General features: G+C 41.3%; 1 protein-coding gene across 2 annotated transcripts; it reads left to right on the top strand.

Moving 5' to 3' along the window:
• The first annotated feature begins 2498 nt into the window (after nt 1-2498).
• Nucleotides 2499-14727, top strand: srlb (sarcalumenin b). 2 transcript variants are annotated; one of them, XM_006791436.3, is made up of 7 exons: nt 2499-2597; nt 10629-10724; nt 10938-11033; nt 11765-11800; nt 12779-12895; nt 13137-13370; nt 13466-14727. In XM_006791436.3, the coding sequence occupies exons 1-7, from the start codon at nt 2540-2542 to the stop codon at nt 14275-14277; spliced, it is 1449 nt and encodes a 482-aa protein (XP_006791499.1). In that variant the 5' UTR covers nt 2499-2539; the 3' UTR covers nt 14278-14727. The 2 variants fall into 2 exon arrangements, with proteins under 2 accessions (XP_006791499.1, XP_006791500.1); XM_006791437.3 differs by lacking the exon at nt 11765-11800.
• Nucleotides 14728-17923: the final 3196 nt, after the last annotated feature.

Genomic DNA, 17923 nt, shown 5'->3' with positions numbered 1-17923 from the left:
CTTCATTCACGTTTTTGTTCATTTCTTCTTCCTTGTCACACAAAGCTTGTTACTCATGATTTTTCGTCTGCATTCCTTGAAGCATGCACTACATGCCTTTTGGTTTCCATCTGTCGTTGCTTCTTCTCCTCAGTTTCAGTGTTTTCTCTTCTGTACTCTGTTATATACTCCTTGCAAATGCACATTTTTGCTCACCATTTCTTGGATACTACACTACATCACTTTGCATATTTTCTCCAAGTTTTACTTCTTTTCCTCAATTTCAATACTTCAAAATATAAAATACTTGCAGTGCCCCATATTTTGTCTCAAAGTCTTGGAGAATATGCTGCAACCCTAAAGTCAAAGTCCTGTGCTATTGCTTGTGTGCATAGTGGTTTGAAGTTTTTTCAGCCTTTCACTTGCAAAGCAATCAGGAAAACAAAACAAGAGCACATGCAGTAGTTTTACTCACAAGCCCTTGAGTAGCCAGTGGCAAAGCTGGGCAATGTGCTACTGAAGGAAACAATGAAGGAGTGCTGCAGCAGCTGGCAGCAACCAAAAACCCTCTTGAGAGATGTCAAGAGACATCTGCAGACATCTGTGTTCCTCTATGCTCCATCAAAAACTCCAAGGACAGCCCCCTGGTCAATAACTTTAGCCACCGTACACAAATATCTCTGTCCACTCACATTATGAAGCCCGTTAAAAAACACTAGAACCACCAAAGTGGGTCATTTTGGCCCTTTTGCATTTTAAAAATCACGTAACTCTGTTAAAATAAAATAAAAAAAACATAGTCTTTTCCTAAAAATCGGATCACAGTATTCATCAAATAGTGAATTTTGGGGTGTGTGGGATTGAAAAGAAAAAACTAATAGTACTACCATTACCACTATACCTAGAACTGTTGAGGGTGTAGTGTTGATGTCATAGAAATCGATGAAAAAGACTGATATGCTGGGTTGCCTTTGGCACTTTAACATAAGCCAAACCTAGCTACGTGTGATTGATAAAAAAAATATACAGATCAACGATCAATGGTCATGACAATTTGCATATTAATGATCAAGAAACTGACCTCACAGCCCATTGTTCATCAGTGCTGTTGGTTTCAGTCATTGTGCAAATGTACTGTTTATAAGGTTGGGGAAACCTGCAGTCAGCTGAGACTGAAAAAGTCACCTGGTTGAGTGATGAAACGTTTCTCCCACTGAAAACGCTACGTCCACATTAACAGAATCAACTTTTTGGGAAACCATAGCCCCCAACCACTCCCCAGCACCAGTGAACTATCTGAGGATTAATGCTGTTTTCCGCTCTAAAATGAACTTGCTGTAATGTTTGGACATGCTTCCCGAGTCATTTGGAAACGGCATGCTTGGGTAAGAAACTTCTGCCATATTTGGGGATTAATTTACAGTGGAGATGTTGATTCCTGAGGAATTGTGAGATTATGTTCGCCACACTACATCTGCCTGAGTGTGATAAAGCAGTAATCCGCCCAGCCTTTAGCTGTGCCAGGGATTCAAGTCTGACTCTGGGGTCCTCATGCTTCCGACATACCCTCTCTGCAGCTCTCTCATCCCCTCACACTCTCTTTTGGTGATTACTTTAACCTATACGGCAGCCAAGTAAGTCTTCCTTACCAGAGTAAGAGTCTGACAGTTCCCTTCAATGCTTCAGTGCAGCACATTTAACCTACTAAATCTAGAAATTCATGGAGATGGGGGTAGTAAAGCTGTTACAGTCATTTTGTCATTATTTTCTTTTGTTTCAAATTTGATAATGCTTTAGTTAAATAAGAGGAAGACAGTCTCTTTAGACACAGCTCTACTATTCATTCAAATTGCAGCAAATACTCCAGCTCTTGGCCGACACAGCTTTGTTACTTGGTTTAGACAAGCAAACTACAGTTCCTCAATTAGTGAACTTCCTGGCAGAGGTGCTAGTCTCGTAATTATGGTGTTTTGGTCGGATCATAGCAGAGCAGCACTTATATTTTTCCCTGTTTGCAGCTTTTGTGCTGAGCAATGCTAACTAACTAACAGATAAGAGATTCCTGTTGCTCTATTAATCAAGTACTCACCAAGAAAAGGAATGCATAGGTGCAAGTTTGAGCTACTTCAATGCATTTGGCATTTATTCACTATGAGAATAATTTAAAAAAGAAGAATTATATCACTTTATATCTGTGAAAATCTTATTCTCATAAAAAAATGTGGCTATTTCAAGTCTCTGGCATTAATTATGTGATATATATTGTTAGTGAGGAGTTGAGTGAATTTGCCATAGAGGATAGAGCCAACTCTTGTGCGCTTATGACGAGGCCTGAGCTGCAGCCTCCCGCTAAAAAAAAGAAGAAAGAGTCAGCTGCTTGCACATGTAGAGTCCCTGTGGCACGATAGACTCCTGTAACACCTCGAGCACACACAGATCTCAGCCCCTCCACCAGCTGGCCATCTCTGTATCCCACCTCTTCTCTCTCTCTGTGCACTTTAACCTTCCTGCCTTGGTATATATAGTCTGTGTGACTATCAGAGTTCTCCTGGCAGCCATCATGAAGGGTGCAGTCTCGATCTGTTTCCTCTCTCTGCTGCTTTTGCAGGCCACAGCAGGTAAGATTCAGAAGCAATTTGGTAAAACTTGCTGTTTTAGGTGAGCTGGTGCACCGTGGGCGTGAGAAATGTTTGTGTACAAGTACTGCTGATGATTGAACTGGTGATGTGGCATAAGTTTAGAAGCAGGGTTAATGAATGGTTAATAAATAGCACCCTATTTGACTGCTTTGTCAGCTTGATACTTCAATGGTTCGTCAAAGATTCAGAAGATGGCCAGTAATAGCCTGTCATATTATTGAAAACAGGCTGTCGTGTAGGTTTTTGTGTCTATTGTAGGGTCAATTTGGCCACAAATGGCACTGGCTTTTAGAGGCAGAGTACACCACCACCCAAGGATAAGGATAGACAGACAGAAATGTTACCCCAGCCTTTCTTTACCACCAGGCTAAGCTATTTAAATCTGTCCCAGTTTATAGTTAAAAAGCTGGCACGTGTTACAGAATTGTGGATTTACCTGTCTCTTTCTAATGCTAATCATTATTAAATCAAATGTTTCATGGCATACTGGAACAGCTGTCACTTTTCATGTATGAACAAATCGCGTTTGGGCGAGTTTCTGAAGTTCGGGATTATTCAAAGCCGTTCGGCCTCCACTGTGGACTGACAGCATGTCAGCTGTCCTAATGCACGGCACCAGCTGATGGAAAGTCTTAGTCTAACCAAGGAGACGGGAACGGCCACGTGGGAGCTTGAATGGACGCTGAGCTTTTTCTGCACGCGCTAATTCGGTCTCTTTGCTTCATTCTTCGGTTTCACCTGCTACAGTCTGAAGAATGACAACCATAACACCAAAACAACATACATCCTAACTATATCAAATGGCACCCATGGAGCTGAATGTCACAGCGAGCTGATCACCCATAACTGCGCCCAGATTACCCATTCTAAAAATGCGGACTGGTCTCTGGGGCTGGACTAGCGCGGGTATTGTTACCCTTGTCTGTCACCCTTGTCCGTCCTTGGGGTGGCGTTCAGCTCCACAGCCGGGACGCAGGCCTCCATATTCCAAGCTGCTGTCAGGTGTCTAAGATTGGATGGGCTCCTGAAACCCAACCCCAAATCCCCCCCCCTCCCTCCCTACAGCTCCTCCCTCCCTCCTCTAGACCCTCTACCCTCCCCATCCCTCCTGAATCGTCACCCCTCCCAGTTCCATGCTTCCCTTTAGACACACTGCACAGCTGCTGCACTGTCACAATCACAATTTATTCCCAGCAGTTGGCCTTTTAGGGACATGCATTCTCCAGGCTGGAGGGGCCGGGCCGTGGCTTGCAGCTCAAGCTTTCGAAGAGCCCTTTTTTGCAGGCTCGTACAGATGTCTTACGGTGGCCCCCTGTCTGTGAATATATTCCACAGGCATACTGTGTATTGATTTTTGCTGCAGAGCTAAAAAGGACTTTATGTTGAAATACCCCCAGGGTATGGCAACACTGAGTCATGAACTCTTTCTGTCTCGGTGTGTAATTATGGTGTTTTTGTTTGGTTCAGTCAACTCTCAGGAATTCCACTGAACTCTACAGGATGGACACGAAGGTGTAACCGCCCTCGAAAGCAATGTGGTGTTAATATGCTATCATTTTATCACAGGCTGCCTAACATACAGGTTTATTAATCCACCAGAAAATCTTATATCCTTTTAAAAAAAATACACCTGAAGGCTGCATCAGGGCTGACATATTAACACAGAAACTGATTATGTCAAATCTTATGGAAAGCGGCTGATTGCATGGCCAGCATTGATCGCCTTAGCTGACTGATTGGAGTATCCACATTTTGATATAAAGCAAGAACACCAAATGATGCAAGTCATCTTTGAAGCTTAGATATCACTAGGCTGATGTGCAGCAATGTGAACATCTTATAAACCAACAGTAATTTTTTTCTCACCTGACATTAACATGCAGTCATTAAAAAGCTAAAACTTTTCACGAGCTATGTTTTTGGCGGCGTAAACAAGCTGCTGGAAGTTGCAGGTTTCTTATGTGGATGTGACACTTCTCAGTGTTGGCATGTACTGAAAAACATAGGCTCTGTAGGCAGAGAACGTTTTGTGTGAATGGCTATGATTGACCATTCAAGGACTACATTTGTGTTTGTTACATTATAGCAAACTTTTGGGTAAACTGTGAAGAGGCTTAAAATTTCACTTTACTATCTAAAGTACCTTGAGATTGGTAAAATTGTAGTGAATTAAAACAGTCGCTGGTGCAAATGTAGAAAGATTACTTGTCTAACAGGCAGCGCTCAGAACTTGAGAGTCAGCAAAAAGGACAAAAGTGCTATGTGTAGAATATTTCTGCCCACATTAAATAAGCACTAACAGTTCTTCAGCATTTCTTCACACTGCTGTGTTTATAGTTGGTGGCAATACTATCCATCCTCACTCGGTAAAAATATCTTTGGCCTCCTCACTTTGCAGAGGGGAGACACTGAAAGTTAAAGGAGCACGGTCTCCATGTGATTCTCCTCTAATGGCACGCAGGACATCCCTAGGCTTTCCGTAGTGCAAGGGACACGCCAGTCATACTCGGTGACTTTATTACACACGCTTCCTTAAGACGAGCCGCGCAGCCCCAAGGGCACCTGACGTCCTTTCCTGGCTCTAAAACAGGCGAGCAGGGACTGAGGCATCAGATCAACACTTCAGCGTAAAGCGCCTTTGCCCTCGCGCCTTTCTTTGAGCTTGTCCCTACCCTTGATGCAACCCCCCTGGTACTGTTTGGTGGCTTGTTCATTATTGTATGACATAGTAAAACTAATGAATGAAAAAAAAAGAAAAGAAAAGCAATAACAGTGATAATTGCTAAGTGATAAACACCCAGTTCCATTACTTGTTATATTTTCAGAAATTTAATTAGCACATACAAGCAAAACCATACATTTGTAGAAAAAAAATGTATGGCTAAATTTACATGCATCATGCTTTTCACTTGGCTAGCCTGCGTACTACACAGTCAGTTTGTAGGGTGAGGATATCTCTAAAGTCTCCAAACTGACTAACAGTCAAAACCTTAAAATAGGCAGCAGTCATTTTGCCACCCCTCCTCTGTCCATCTTCTGACCCATTGTAGGGCTATTTTTGACTGTGTGGGAGTACGAGCTGCAAGCTGTGCCACCTGTTGCCATCTGTGGTATCTTCTCACCACACCCTGCACAGCTCTGCTCTCGCACCTCTGACCCTCACCGAAGGAGGAAACCGGCATTCTTATAGGCTGGCAGCAGGCTTATTTTAACATTCATCTGCTTTGGTTTAGGTATGTTTCCTGCCTTTCTGAAATGGGCACTAGTGAGAAAGTACTTTTGTTTAATTGCATTCATGAATTTTAAATGAGAGTGGAGGCACTTTACAAGCCATTGGTCATGTAAACATTTTTTTCTTTCTCTTTAAATTTGACTCGAATCATTGCTTCTCGGTGGATCTTTCTGGTGGAAACCTTCTGCCTTCAGATTAGGGCTGCTTGTGCAGGATAAATCCTTTAACTAGGGTTTCCAGGGCTGCTGCCCTCATCATGTTCACTTTAATTCAATTTACTTAGACTGTGCTGTAAGCAGAATATGATCCCGGGGGTTCCACAGTTATACAGATGGTCATTATATACAGGCACATATCACCATGCACACAATCTCAACAAAGTGATTCTTTGCCCTCAATAAACATGAAGCAACAATTTTGAGTGAAATATGGACTGATGTATCTAGAATTAAAGGTTTATTTATTCAGATAATCAGTCATGAAGGAAAATATGCTTGGTATACATTGAAAGTATAGCAGTCAATTACATTTGATCTGTTCAGATTCCATTAAATTGAATATTTTACACTGTACTTATGGAAGAAAATTACATGGAACATTTACATGTAATCAAATTACTTAAAATCAGCATTTTGGGCATAAATATTTATTGAGTGTTTGGAAAAGACCACAACATCTATCAGGATAATCAGAGCATAAATTTAATCCATCTTTAATCTATCTTCTTTAGTCAAAAGAAATTAACCTTGTGGGTTAATGTAATTAAATAGGAAAGCGAAGCATATTTCAGGCTGGTTTCCAATGGCTGGTAGGTCATAAGAGATCTGCCTATAATTGCCGCAGTGGCCGGCTTAGATGTTCAGCGGGATGTACCGACGCCACCAGAATGTTTCTCCAAACTGTGGTGCGGTTGTGTGGCAACGAGCTCAGCGAGGACAGGGTTCAGCTCCCCTGCCACCTTCAGGGTTAATTTTGAGCACTGATGCAAGGCCCACTGTCCACGGGCAACATTACCTCTCTGATCTTTGCAGAGCTCTGTCCTAATTAGGGATCGACTGGATTGGAAGGTGTTAACAAGTTCACAGCCGCTAAGGCCCTCTCGAGGAGCTAGCGTTAAAAGACGTGACTCTTCTGAGTGATGAGTCAAGTTACAGAGGCTTTAGAAATCCCTGTAGTACTGCAGTGATGGCGTGTGGAAGAGATGGGATCTGGTCATCGACAGCCACTTTAGTCCTCAAGTGGAATCACCCTCTCTGCCCTCTGGTGGGTTTCATCAGAGGGCACATCCCCTCTATTTTGCAATATGATCACATTCTGTTCAAAACTTGTAACCTGCTCAGATAACCGGAGCAATGTGGCTCAGATTCAAATGCAACCAAGCGGCCATGGATCACAAACAGATGACATCACTTAGTGGTGTTTCTAAAGGTCACATGAACAAAAGCAGCTTTGCGCAGGCTGTAGTTGTTGTCAGAGCTAAATCCGATTTATTATAAAGTCGCTGTGGAAAAAAAGTTGCGGAAGGTTTGATGTAATTTGTCTTATCCGGTGTTTAACATGTGTTTGAATAAACACTTCTTCCCTAAATGCTTGCATTTTTCCAAACTGCCAAACCCAATGAAACCGTGCTCCTTTCGCCTCTATGTGTTTAGTGCATATGTGCACTATATATTATTAAACTTGGCAGAATCAAAAATGAAGAAGTTTATTATATACATGCAAAACACAGTGGTTATGCTGAGCAATATTTTTTTTTTACTTTCCTGAAATGCAAATAAATAAAATAAACAACCAAACTAAACTAAGATAAAAGTAATGAGCATATAAAAGTAAATAAAATAAAACAGTACTCTCTGTACAAAAGGGTAGAGTGTTGTCACAACATAGGAAGTCACATGAGTTCACATTACTGCATCTCTGCTTTCATTGTGTTAATCCACTAGAATAAAGACAGGGCACACTTGCCATTAGGAGTTCACATGCAAGAAATGAATGTAATTTTTTATTGTATGGGCTGATTAAGGAAGGCTTTCTGCCTGATAACATGTAGCCACATACAATATATGGGTTTGCAGTGTTGCTCGTACCCTCCTTTTATTCTGGCTACTAACCTTTGGGTTTCTCTTGTTCTTGCATCGTGCAGAAACATTACACAGGCTTATTTTTAGCAGGTTGACTCGGTGAGAATCAGCACTGTGTCACTGCCTCCACGCAGCAAAGGAGAAACCTTTCGGGTTTCAGTTAAAGCCCCAGAGATTTGTAATTTCGGGGGTCTTTTGTGGTCGTTTATTGTTTTTGTATGTGCACATACATACATACATACATACACACATCCATCCAATTTGATTGCTGTGATCAGAAAATGCGGGCTGCATTTTTCATGAATGAGAAACATTTATATTGAACTCAGTTCATTTCAGTGAAAGAGTCGATTTACAAGCCTCGAGGCTCATAAATATAAACATAAGTTTGCTTGAGGCTTGTAAACAAACAGGCCTTCGGATGATTTTACTTGTCATTTGATGCAGCGTTGGATTCGTCCAAAGCGACGTGCCATTCTGACGCTTGGCCAGAAACACTAGAAGTCATTCACCACATGGCCGGTGGCTTTACTCGAGGCTGTGGCGCAGGATGCTGCAGCAGCACTGCCCTCTGAGGGGGTGATGTTTATCAGATGTTTAAAAGAACCTCTGATATGTGACTTTGCTCTGTAGTTTTGGTTTTGAAATTTTAAAAGGCATTTTTAAATATTATTTCTGAAAGAAAGCGTTTTGTTTGAGGGAACATTGCTGATGAATATGGTCTATGGTGACACCAGAGAGTTGGAGGAACTATAGTTGAGTTTTTCAAAGAATATTTAAGTCACCTTCTGATTTTTACTCACTCCACCCACAACTTACAGCCAATCTTGTCATCAACTTTCTCAAAAAGTGTGTCAGTATCTGTGAGAAACGACAGCGGCACTTATTTCACAGTGTATTAGACAATAACAGACGGACTGAGAGGATCTTACATTATTCAACCCTGTACATGAAATGTGTCTGCAGTTCTAGTCTGGAAGTTTTTTTTACCTTCCCATTTGAGCACCTCTGCTCTACCCCCAGTCACTTTTTGAGGAGCATTACATAAATGCCATGATATGATTATTTCTTCACAAACACCCGCTGAGATCAGAAGGTTGTGCCGCCAGCGACTGAACCAACTTTTCATGCTTTTTCTGATCCTCTGTGCAAGTGGTGTTAGTTTTATATAACTGCAATAAAATTGTGTATTTTTACAGAGAAAGTCAGGTAAAGTGCAGGCGATTATATGAGGTTATATTCATTTTTCTCTGTGCTGCTTAAAACATTTTGAACTTATCAGCGCCAGTAAACTGAATTTGCTGGCAGAAGGTATGCATGTAATTGGTTTAAGAACAACATCAATATTCTGTGCTTTCCACAGTCTTATTTACACCTGAATGACTGCAGTTAATAATTCAACAGGTGCTCCTATATCAGAGTCAATCTTCCACACTCTTAAATACCTTTAAAATTCTTTAACAGTTCTGGATGCTCAGACCCATAAGCTCCCAGGGCATGGAAGTGTGAACCAGGAAGACTTCCCAATTGCCGCTATATATATCTTGTGGCAGGTTGGCATGTGGGAGGCATTGTGGAGGGGGTCTGTACTGAGGCCTGGGCACACAAGGACAGGCCTCACAGCCTGATGAGCCTGTGATTGGTGGATAAAAATAGATGAGAAAAGACAGAGGATTGCACACCATTGTCTCATGTATATTATTGTTGGGAACACTCAGTCCGGCTTTCAGTTCTCCTCCTCCTCTGTTACGAAACCGGGGAAGTCCCTCTCTCTGTCAGTCTGCCTTATCTTTGCTGTTGTTATATAGCCCGCGCTGATGCCAAACACATGTCTTTGTTTATTTTCAGCATTTGCTTTCTAATTTAAGACCTGATTGTACTAACAGCTGTGATCTAAGTAATCCAACATGTTCAAAAGTGGACATGACTGGTGAGCAAATATTTTCTCTTGGTCATTCTTTCTCTCTTACACACACGCTCATACACAGACACGAAACAAGCTTATAGCTCAGTTAAAATGTGTATATTGACATGCTGGACCTACATCTGAATGTAAATGCTTACTTAGCAACTATATTCCATTTAAAGGGGGGTTGGTTAGAAGGGCTACTATTTAGTTCACTTAACCAACAGTTGGTGTGTCAGTTGAGAGCTTCTGCTACATCAAAAAATATTTGCCCTCAATGTATAGTCATGCAAAAAATGTAATCTAAAAAGGGAATATTTAGATACTAATGACTACAAATCAAAAGTGTTTAGTTGGTGGATTGTGTTTAGGTGCTATAATTTCCTAACTTGACTTGTTAAAATCTGAAAATACAGCAAAAATCACTGAATAGCTGATTTTTTTTTTCTTTCTTTCTTTCTTTCTTTTTTTTTTTAGTTTTCTTCCATATAATGCCTTTATACAAGGCTCACATTAAAACATTTTATTTATTTGCATCTACTACAAAATCAGTCAAGTCTTTGTTTTCACTGATCTTTGGCCAGACATACCGTCATGTATTAGCAAAGCTTTAATAAACATGGCATGGCACCTGTCGACAAACCCAGTGTCTGCTTCTTTATTAAACTGCCGTTGAACAAATCAGACCTCCCATGTTTATTTTCTTGAAATATCAAGCTGGCCATTTAAGGCATACGCTGAGGTCTTGAAACAAACTGAATTTGCTGTTGATGTTTGTGATGTTTCTGCAGAAGAAGAAGAAGATGTTATATCCGTCCTTAGAGACAGATCTCACATTGATGAGACGCTGCGGCTTGCAATGGAGGAAAAAGCAGGAGACTATGCAGGTGAGGATTGAAGGTGAAAGAGGCATGTTACAAATCTACAAATTTTTTTCCACCTGATTTCCCTTTAACACTTTTGGGGGAGCAAACTAAATATGACAAGTCAATAGGATTTTTATGCTATTTAAAAAAAACAGTGTATCCAAAGAGAACACTGTTTACCTTATTTACCTTACTAACATCCTTTTGATCATCTCTGGTCTCCTTTTTCTTCAGCGGCTCTGGAGAGGTTGCGGAAGATCTACCATACGTCCATCAAGCCGATGGAGCAGGCCTACAAGTACAACGAACTGAGGCAGCACGAGATCTCAGGTATCACCGAGCTCACCGGCTGCAGCTTCACTTTGCTTCACTTTCTCCTGTTGGTGTGGAGTTTTCTGTTTGAGTTGCTTTAGTAACTGATTTGTTGACTTGTTTGCAAAAACACAGCATCTTTACACTTCCAACTGATGTATTAACAGCAATATGTTCTCCTTTGGAAATTACCTGTAGCCTCTCTTTATATCAGGTTTAAGGGTGGGATTATAAAAGTAAGAAGGGTAGTGTCTTTTTTTACCCCTTCTGTTACACATTGCACTGTGCCCTGTTTCTTTACAGTGGACTCAACACTCCAAGCTGTACACTGAACTGCCCAGAAAACCCCACTTTCCTGCAATGAAATAAAGTTATCGCCCTCTTGTGGCTTTTCAGGCCTGCATGCAAAAAAAAAATAATGAACTTCTATTTTCAATGCATATGTGTGTTTTAAAAATGGGAGTAAATCCCCACCATCCCAATCACCTGACTACACGGGCATGTCCTCCATCTGTTTACAGACATGTTTGACACTTCGCAGGTCAAATATGGGATTAAACTCCAGCCTGGATCTCCCACCTGTTTATGTACATTTTTACTTTATCCCTCCATGTTGCTTGTAGAAACATCACTCCCTCACTGAGCTTTCCTCCACCTCCTGTTTCCCTTCACTTCTCTATACTCCACCCTCTCCTGTCTTCCACTCATCCCCATCCCCTCCACTCCCTCTTCCACCCCTCATCTAACAGCCTACCCGGGAAGAACCCTGGGGGACTCAGCCACAGGTGGGTGTGGCCAGAGCTTACCTGTGCATGGCAGTGCCTGCAGTGCTCGGCCCTTTCCTTTCAACCCCTCATTTGTCTTCATACATTTGCCCTGAGTGGGTTGCAAAATTTCAAGCACGTTTCACTTTGGACGACACTCGATATGACTGAGGTGTAGTCAAAAGTGATCCATGGGTGAAAGCCTCATTTTACGGAGAGTGAATAAAAAGAGAAGTAAAAACGCTCTTAACATACTTTAAGTGTGTTAGTGTTTAAATTGCACATTATTTAAACTTTTTACAAAATGACTTACCATTACTTTGTAAAAACAAAATATATATATATATTTATATAAATGGGGTTGCATGTGCAGCTTTGGTTTTAACAAAGGATACAGAGGTTTGAGGAGGGGACACTGGTGGGAAAGGGTGGTCAGTGTTCAGCTAGGAGTGAACTGGTTTACTTTTTCACTTTATTTTTTAATATTATTATTTTTTATCATTTTAAATTCCAGTAGCACCAGGAGTGATGCTTAATGTCTGGTTTTTTTGTTTGTTTATTCTTTCTCCTTTCCCTTTTGTAATGCTATTTTTCCATCAGTCAGTTGCATTGTAGTACATTGCACCCAGCCACCCAAACACCATGTCCACTCACAACAGCTACGAGACACACAGCTTGTGCTAGACCCGTCGAGTCTCTTTGTCAGAGTATAAAACTTTATCGTGTGTCATGAGATTATGGCTGCTGCATTGCATTTATGCTATTAAACACCCTAACAGCTTTACAACATGTTTCCGTCCTTCCTTCTTAAGTCTTGTAAAATGTGCCCTGTGCTCTGGATTGGCAGTGCTGTTCAGATGTGCTCTTCAGTGAAAAAATAAATAAATAGATACGCAGGGAGACTTTTCGGATAGATGGTTGATTAGATGACTGGCTAGATGATGATTTCACCACACTGCTGATAATTTAATCAGTGTTGTTTCTTCTTGCCCTAAACAGATGGAGAGATTACCTCCAAGCCCATGGTGCTATTCCTGGGACCGTGGAGTGTAGGAAAGTCCTCCATGATCAATTACCTCCTGGGCTTGCATGACCACCCCTATCAGCTCTACACAGGTACCATGAAGATGTTATTTTTTATTTTGTAAATTAGCAGTAAATAACATTAAGTTCTGAAATCCAGCGCTGATGGGGGGAAAAAAAGGCAAGGTCAAAAGTGCAGTTGTTGCTAAATCTACATCAGATGGGGAGTTGACTGGAGAACTGGGTGCTTTACATCTTACTGAGGTTCAGTGTGTTTTCCCATCTGCTTCTCCTCCGCAATGCTAATCTCTTCCTCTGTGTTGTCCTTCTGCAGGAGCTGAGCCTACTACCTCTGAATTTACAGTTATTATGCACGGGGAGAAGATCCGCTCTGTTGAGGGTATCGTTATGGCGGCTGACAGCTCGCGCTCCTTCTCTCCCCTGGAGAAGTTTGGTCAAAACTTTCTGGAAAAGCTGATTGGTATTGAGATGCCCCACAAGCTTTTGGAGCGTGTGACGTTCGTAGACACACCGGGAATTATTGAGAACCGGAAACAGCAGGAAAGAGGTAAACTCAAGAAGCTCGCTCTCAGGTTTTGATTTTCAGATACCACAAATCAACTGCGTGTAGCTCATTATGACCTGTGCTTTTCTCCCATTTAGGCTATCCTTTCAATGATGTCTGTCAGTGGTTCATTGACCGTGCTGACCTGATCTTTGTCGTGTTTGACCCCACCAAGCTGGACGTTGGTCTGGAGCTAGAGATGCTCTTCAGGCAGTTGAAGGGTCGTGAGTCACAGATTCGCATCATCCTGAACAAGGCTGACAACCTGGCCACCCAGGACTTAATGAGAGTTTACGGAGCACTCTTCTGGAGCTTAGCTCCCCTCATCAATGTCACTGAGCCTCCCCGTGTCTATGTCAGTTCCTTCTGGCCATATGACTATGCACCTGACACCAGCCGGGAGCTCTTCAAGCGAGAGGAGATCTCTCTTCTGGAGGATCTCAACCAGGTGATCGAAAACCGCATGGAGAATAAGATTGCCTTCATCCGCCAGCACGGTATCCGTGTACGCATCCACGGCTTGCTGGTAGACCGCTACGTCCAGACCTTTAAAGAGAAGATGAGCTTCTTCAGTGATCCCGAGTTAGTCTTCCAGGAAATTGTAGATGACCCAGACAAGTTTTACATTTTCAAATCCATCCTAGCCAAGACCAACGTCAGCAAATTTGACCTGCCCAACCGCGACGCTTACCGTGACTTCTTTGGCATCAACCCTATCGCCAACTTCAAGCCTCTGTCAGCTCAGTGCTCCTACATCGGAGGCTGTCTGCTTGATAAGATTGAGAAGGCAATCACCACTGAGTTGCCTGCCCTTCTGAGCAGCATTAACTCTGGCAAGCAGCCTGGCCTGTCCTCCTGCGAGGCCACCGGCTGTGGTGAGAAGCCAAAGAATCGTTACCGAAAGAACTGAGGAACACAAAATACTCTAAAGGTAGAAAGGAGAAGGTGAAGGTGAAGAGAAAGGGTCTGGTCGATGCCAACCCTGCTTTTTGTCAGAACGCTTGTATCACTAATGGAGACAGAGGCGAGAAGATGCTTTTTTCTTTCCTTTTTTTTTTCTCAGGAGTTTAAGGGGAGGTGCATTTAATGTCCGTAGGATTGAAAGAGATAGCGGGAGGGAGGGGTCATCGATAAAGGCAGCTTAAGGATACAAGTGCTGAAGAAATGAGAACATGACTCTCTCCCTTGCACAACCACTCTGGACTGTCTAGGACTTTGGGATTGGGAAATCAATGATGTGAATAAAAGAGGAAATGGGAAAGATTAAATGAGAACGAATAAAAAGTTTAAATCCTGAACAAAAAAAAGTCAAATACCAGCTCCCTTGTATGTGAATAAAGGAAAAAAGTGGAAACAGAAATGTGTGTTGGACAACTTGTGAGAATTGCATTGCAGCAGGTTAATTCCACACGCTTCAGGAAGCTGTTTTTGAAGTAGCCCCTTGTGTGGGTGCCACACAGAGCTAGACATCCAAACCTTTGCTTTTGAATTAGATTAACACTGCATGTTCGACATCGCAAAAGGTGCATGCATTTTCTCTCTGACACAAGCAATAGTCCCTTGTGTTACTGACACCTGCAACACATGTGGCTGTTTTTTTGTTTTGGTTATTTTTCCTCGTAATTTTGTATGCTCGCCAGTCTTGGTTGTTGACAACCTCTGAGAATAGCAGGGGTCAGGGATCAAAGGTCAGAGTCTTCAGTGCAGAGTGGGTGTTTTCACTCTGCTTGTAACTGTTGTTACTCTTTCTTTGTTTTTTTTGTTTTTGTTGTTTGAGTCTATAAATTTGCTTTCAGCAGAATTTAAATGCTGTGTTAGCGTTTATTTTCCCCTCAGTGATAAGCTGCTCAGCCTTTTCTTTTAAGTGATCATATAAAAATAACATATGAATGAGGCTTTCAAATGATTTATTCTGCCAAATATTATATATATATATATATATATATATATATACACACACACACACATACATACATATATATATATATATATATAGATATATATATATATATCTATATCTATATATATATATATATATATATATATCTCCTCTGCTGCAAAATTTTGAAAATTGCTACCAAAGTGTGGTGGATCTTTGCAGATTTCCCAGCTTGCAAAAAAAAAGAAAAGAAAAAAATGTGAGATGGAGGTAAAGGAGAAGTGGAGGACTCGTGAGTTGACCCCTGACCTCTATGGAGAGAAGGAAAGCAGAAGGTAGCTTTTACCGCAAGTTCCTGTGTACTGTGCCTCAATAAATGTCCTAAACACACTTGGACAGTCTGGGCATTGAACAATGGATATTTTGCTTGTTGGCTTCAGCTTTGAGTCTCTGCACACCTTAGCATGTTATTTCTTTTTCTTTGGTTTTATAAGTTGTAAAAGACAAAAGATCAAATGTGTTAGGGTTAGCAGCTTCTGGCAGAGCCAGGCTCGTTGCTTCCAGTATGGGTGCTGAGCTGAATCAGTATATTTTTCCAAATTTTTCCGAGAGTGCTTCATACACAAAGCCCTAAATTGTAAAGAACAGGTAGGTGGTTCTAAGCTAACCCAACAAAAAACTAAAGCTGACTCATGGCCAAGTGCACTTCCTGTTTCCTCCACGTGTCCTGTCTCACTAACACCTCTGCTGCTTTTCCCAACTAAACTCTGAAGCATGATTCAAAAGAATATAGCAAACATAACCTCCAAATAAGCTTAACTTTGATTAACTTTTCAGTTTGAGTGTAAGTGCTGCACAGGGTGTTTAGTATGTTTACACTGCAGATTCAGAACATGGCCACTAGAGAGAGCTGTGTAAAAAGAGGAAAGAAAATGCAGACCACTGGCAAAAGTTTATAGTGGGATTGATCGCTCAGGCTTCGTAACATTAGGTGGTTGCATTTTTTTTTGTGTACTTGAGTGTAATTTATCTTCATTTACCTGTGCATTAGATATTCAATGGATGTGCATCCCATTAAAGCAGTTGTTGATTCACTTTTTTCCCCCCTTTTTTAAAGAAATTTAATTTCATCTTGGCCTAATTTTTGCAAGCTTGACCATCAAGAATAAAGATTTCTGATGGACCAAGCAGTGAAACTTTGTGGTTATTCAAATAAAATGATCAATCTTTGGACTCAAACAAGAAATTTTGCTGAGATTATATCTTGCGCTTGCATATTTCCTGTTTCTCCATCTTGTCTCCATACATTTCTCTGTATAACGTCTCGCTCTGTTCCTTTTGTCTCTCTTACACCAACATCTGAACAGGTCTGATCTCCCACTTTTTGAAAGCATGCTTTTTGTGTTCCACAGCTGCAATGCACCAACAGTTTGTCGTGACTGTGGGAGTGAGGGGGGGGGGGGGGGGGGGCATGTATGTGAATGTGTCTGTGGATGTGTGTGTGATGTAAATTGCCTCAAGTTTTGACACATGCACCAAAATTCCCCCTTTATACAGTGATATGAACCCACGTGAGCTTCTCTGTGAGTGAACTCCAACTCTTCTGCGAGCGTTAGTTGACATATTCTCAGAAGATTAAAACTGATACAGTGGTTTATGAATAAATCAATAGAGTTCCAGCTCACCACTTTAAAATCACAGTAAATGTTCTTATTCTCCCAATTAAAGACAGAGTTTTGTTTGTTCTCATGCACGCAGGTGGAATGCAAGAAGGTAGCGCGGTTCCCTCTGGGGGTGCTTTCAAAATACAGCGAAGCTCCTTGCTGACTACAGAGGCCAGCTGCTTAATATTTCTGTCAGGCTGCTGAATAAATAAATAATAGAACATTAAACCTGCAGGTTCTTCATTCAGTTTGGCTGCACACTCTGTAGCCTTCATTTCTCATAGTCTGCCTTAAATGAAGTATTCAGAATTAGATATCAGTGCTCCTATTCTGCTGTTTATTTGAAGATACTCTGTATATATCCAGGTGTCTTCTAATTAAGACTTCTTCTACTCTCATCTTAGACTAAATGTTGTGTCCTTAAATGATAAAGTGTTTATTCTATTCTTTTTAATGGTATAGAGCAGCAGAAAAGAGAGGAGGGTAGGGGGCTTTGTTCACGAACTGAACATATGGAGTTTCGCTGAGTGCCATTAATAACATACATCCCCACCCTTCCCTAAAATGCGTGCTCGCTACATTTCACTCTATTGCTTTTTATCAAGTGCGTACACGTTCCTGCACTGTAGCCCTCCCCTCACTCAACCCCTCTTTTCGTCTACTCTGCTCGCAGCGTCAAGACGATGGTGACCATCAAAACGGAAGAAGAGAGAGGGATTTTCAAAATAGAAGATCGTTAAAAGTAGATTCTTTTAGCGTGTCAAGAGTGAAGCTCCAAATTGGTTGACAACAAGAGCCTCTAAGGAAACAGTCTCTTATGTATGGAAGCTCGTTTCCGCCAAAAATAAATAATAAATAAATACTAATAATGGGAACAAGAAGAAGAAATAGATACATTAAAACAAGTTTAACATAAAACATAAATTTGAAAGATGCCACTTATAGGTAGAAATTTGCGTTTTGCAGTATTATATTAAGTTTTCAACTTACTAGATCAAACTTATGAGAAAATA

The sequence above is a fragment of the Neolamprologus brichardi genome, chromosome 4 (assembly GCF_056152115.1).
Source record: "Neolamprologus brichardi isolate AB-2024 chromosome 4, ASM5615211v1, whole genome shotgun sequence".
In the NCBI taxonomy this organism is placed as follows: domain Eukaryota; kingdom Metazoa; phylum Chordata; class Actinopteri; order Cichliformes; family Cichlidae; genus Neolamprologus; species Neolamprologus brichardi.
This window is presented reverse-complemented; position numbering and strand designations above follow the sequence as displayed.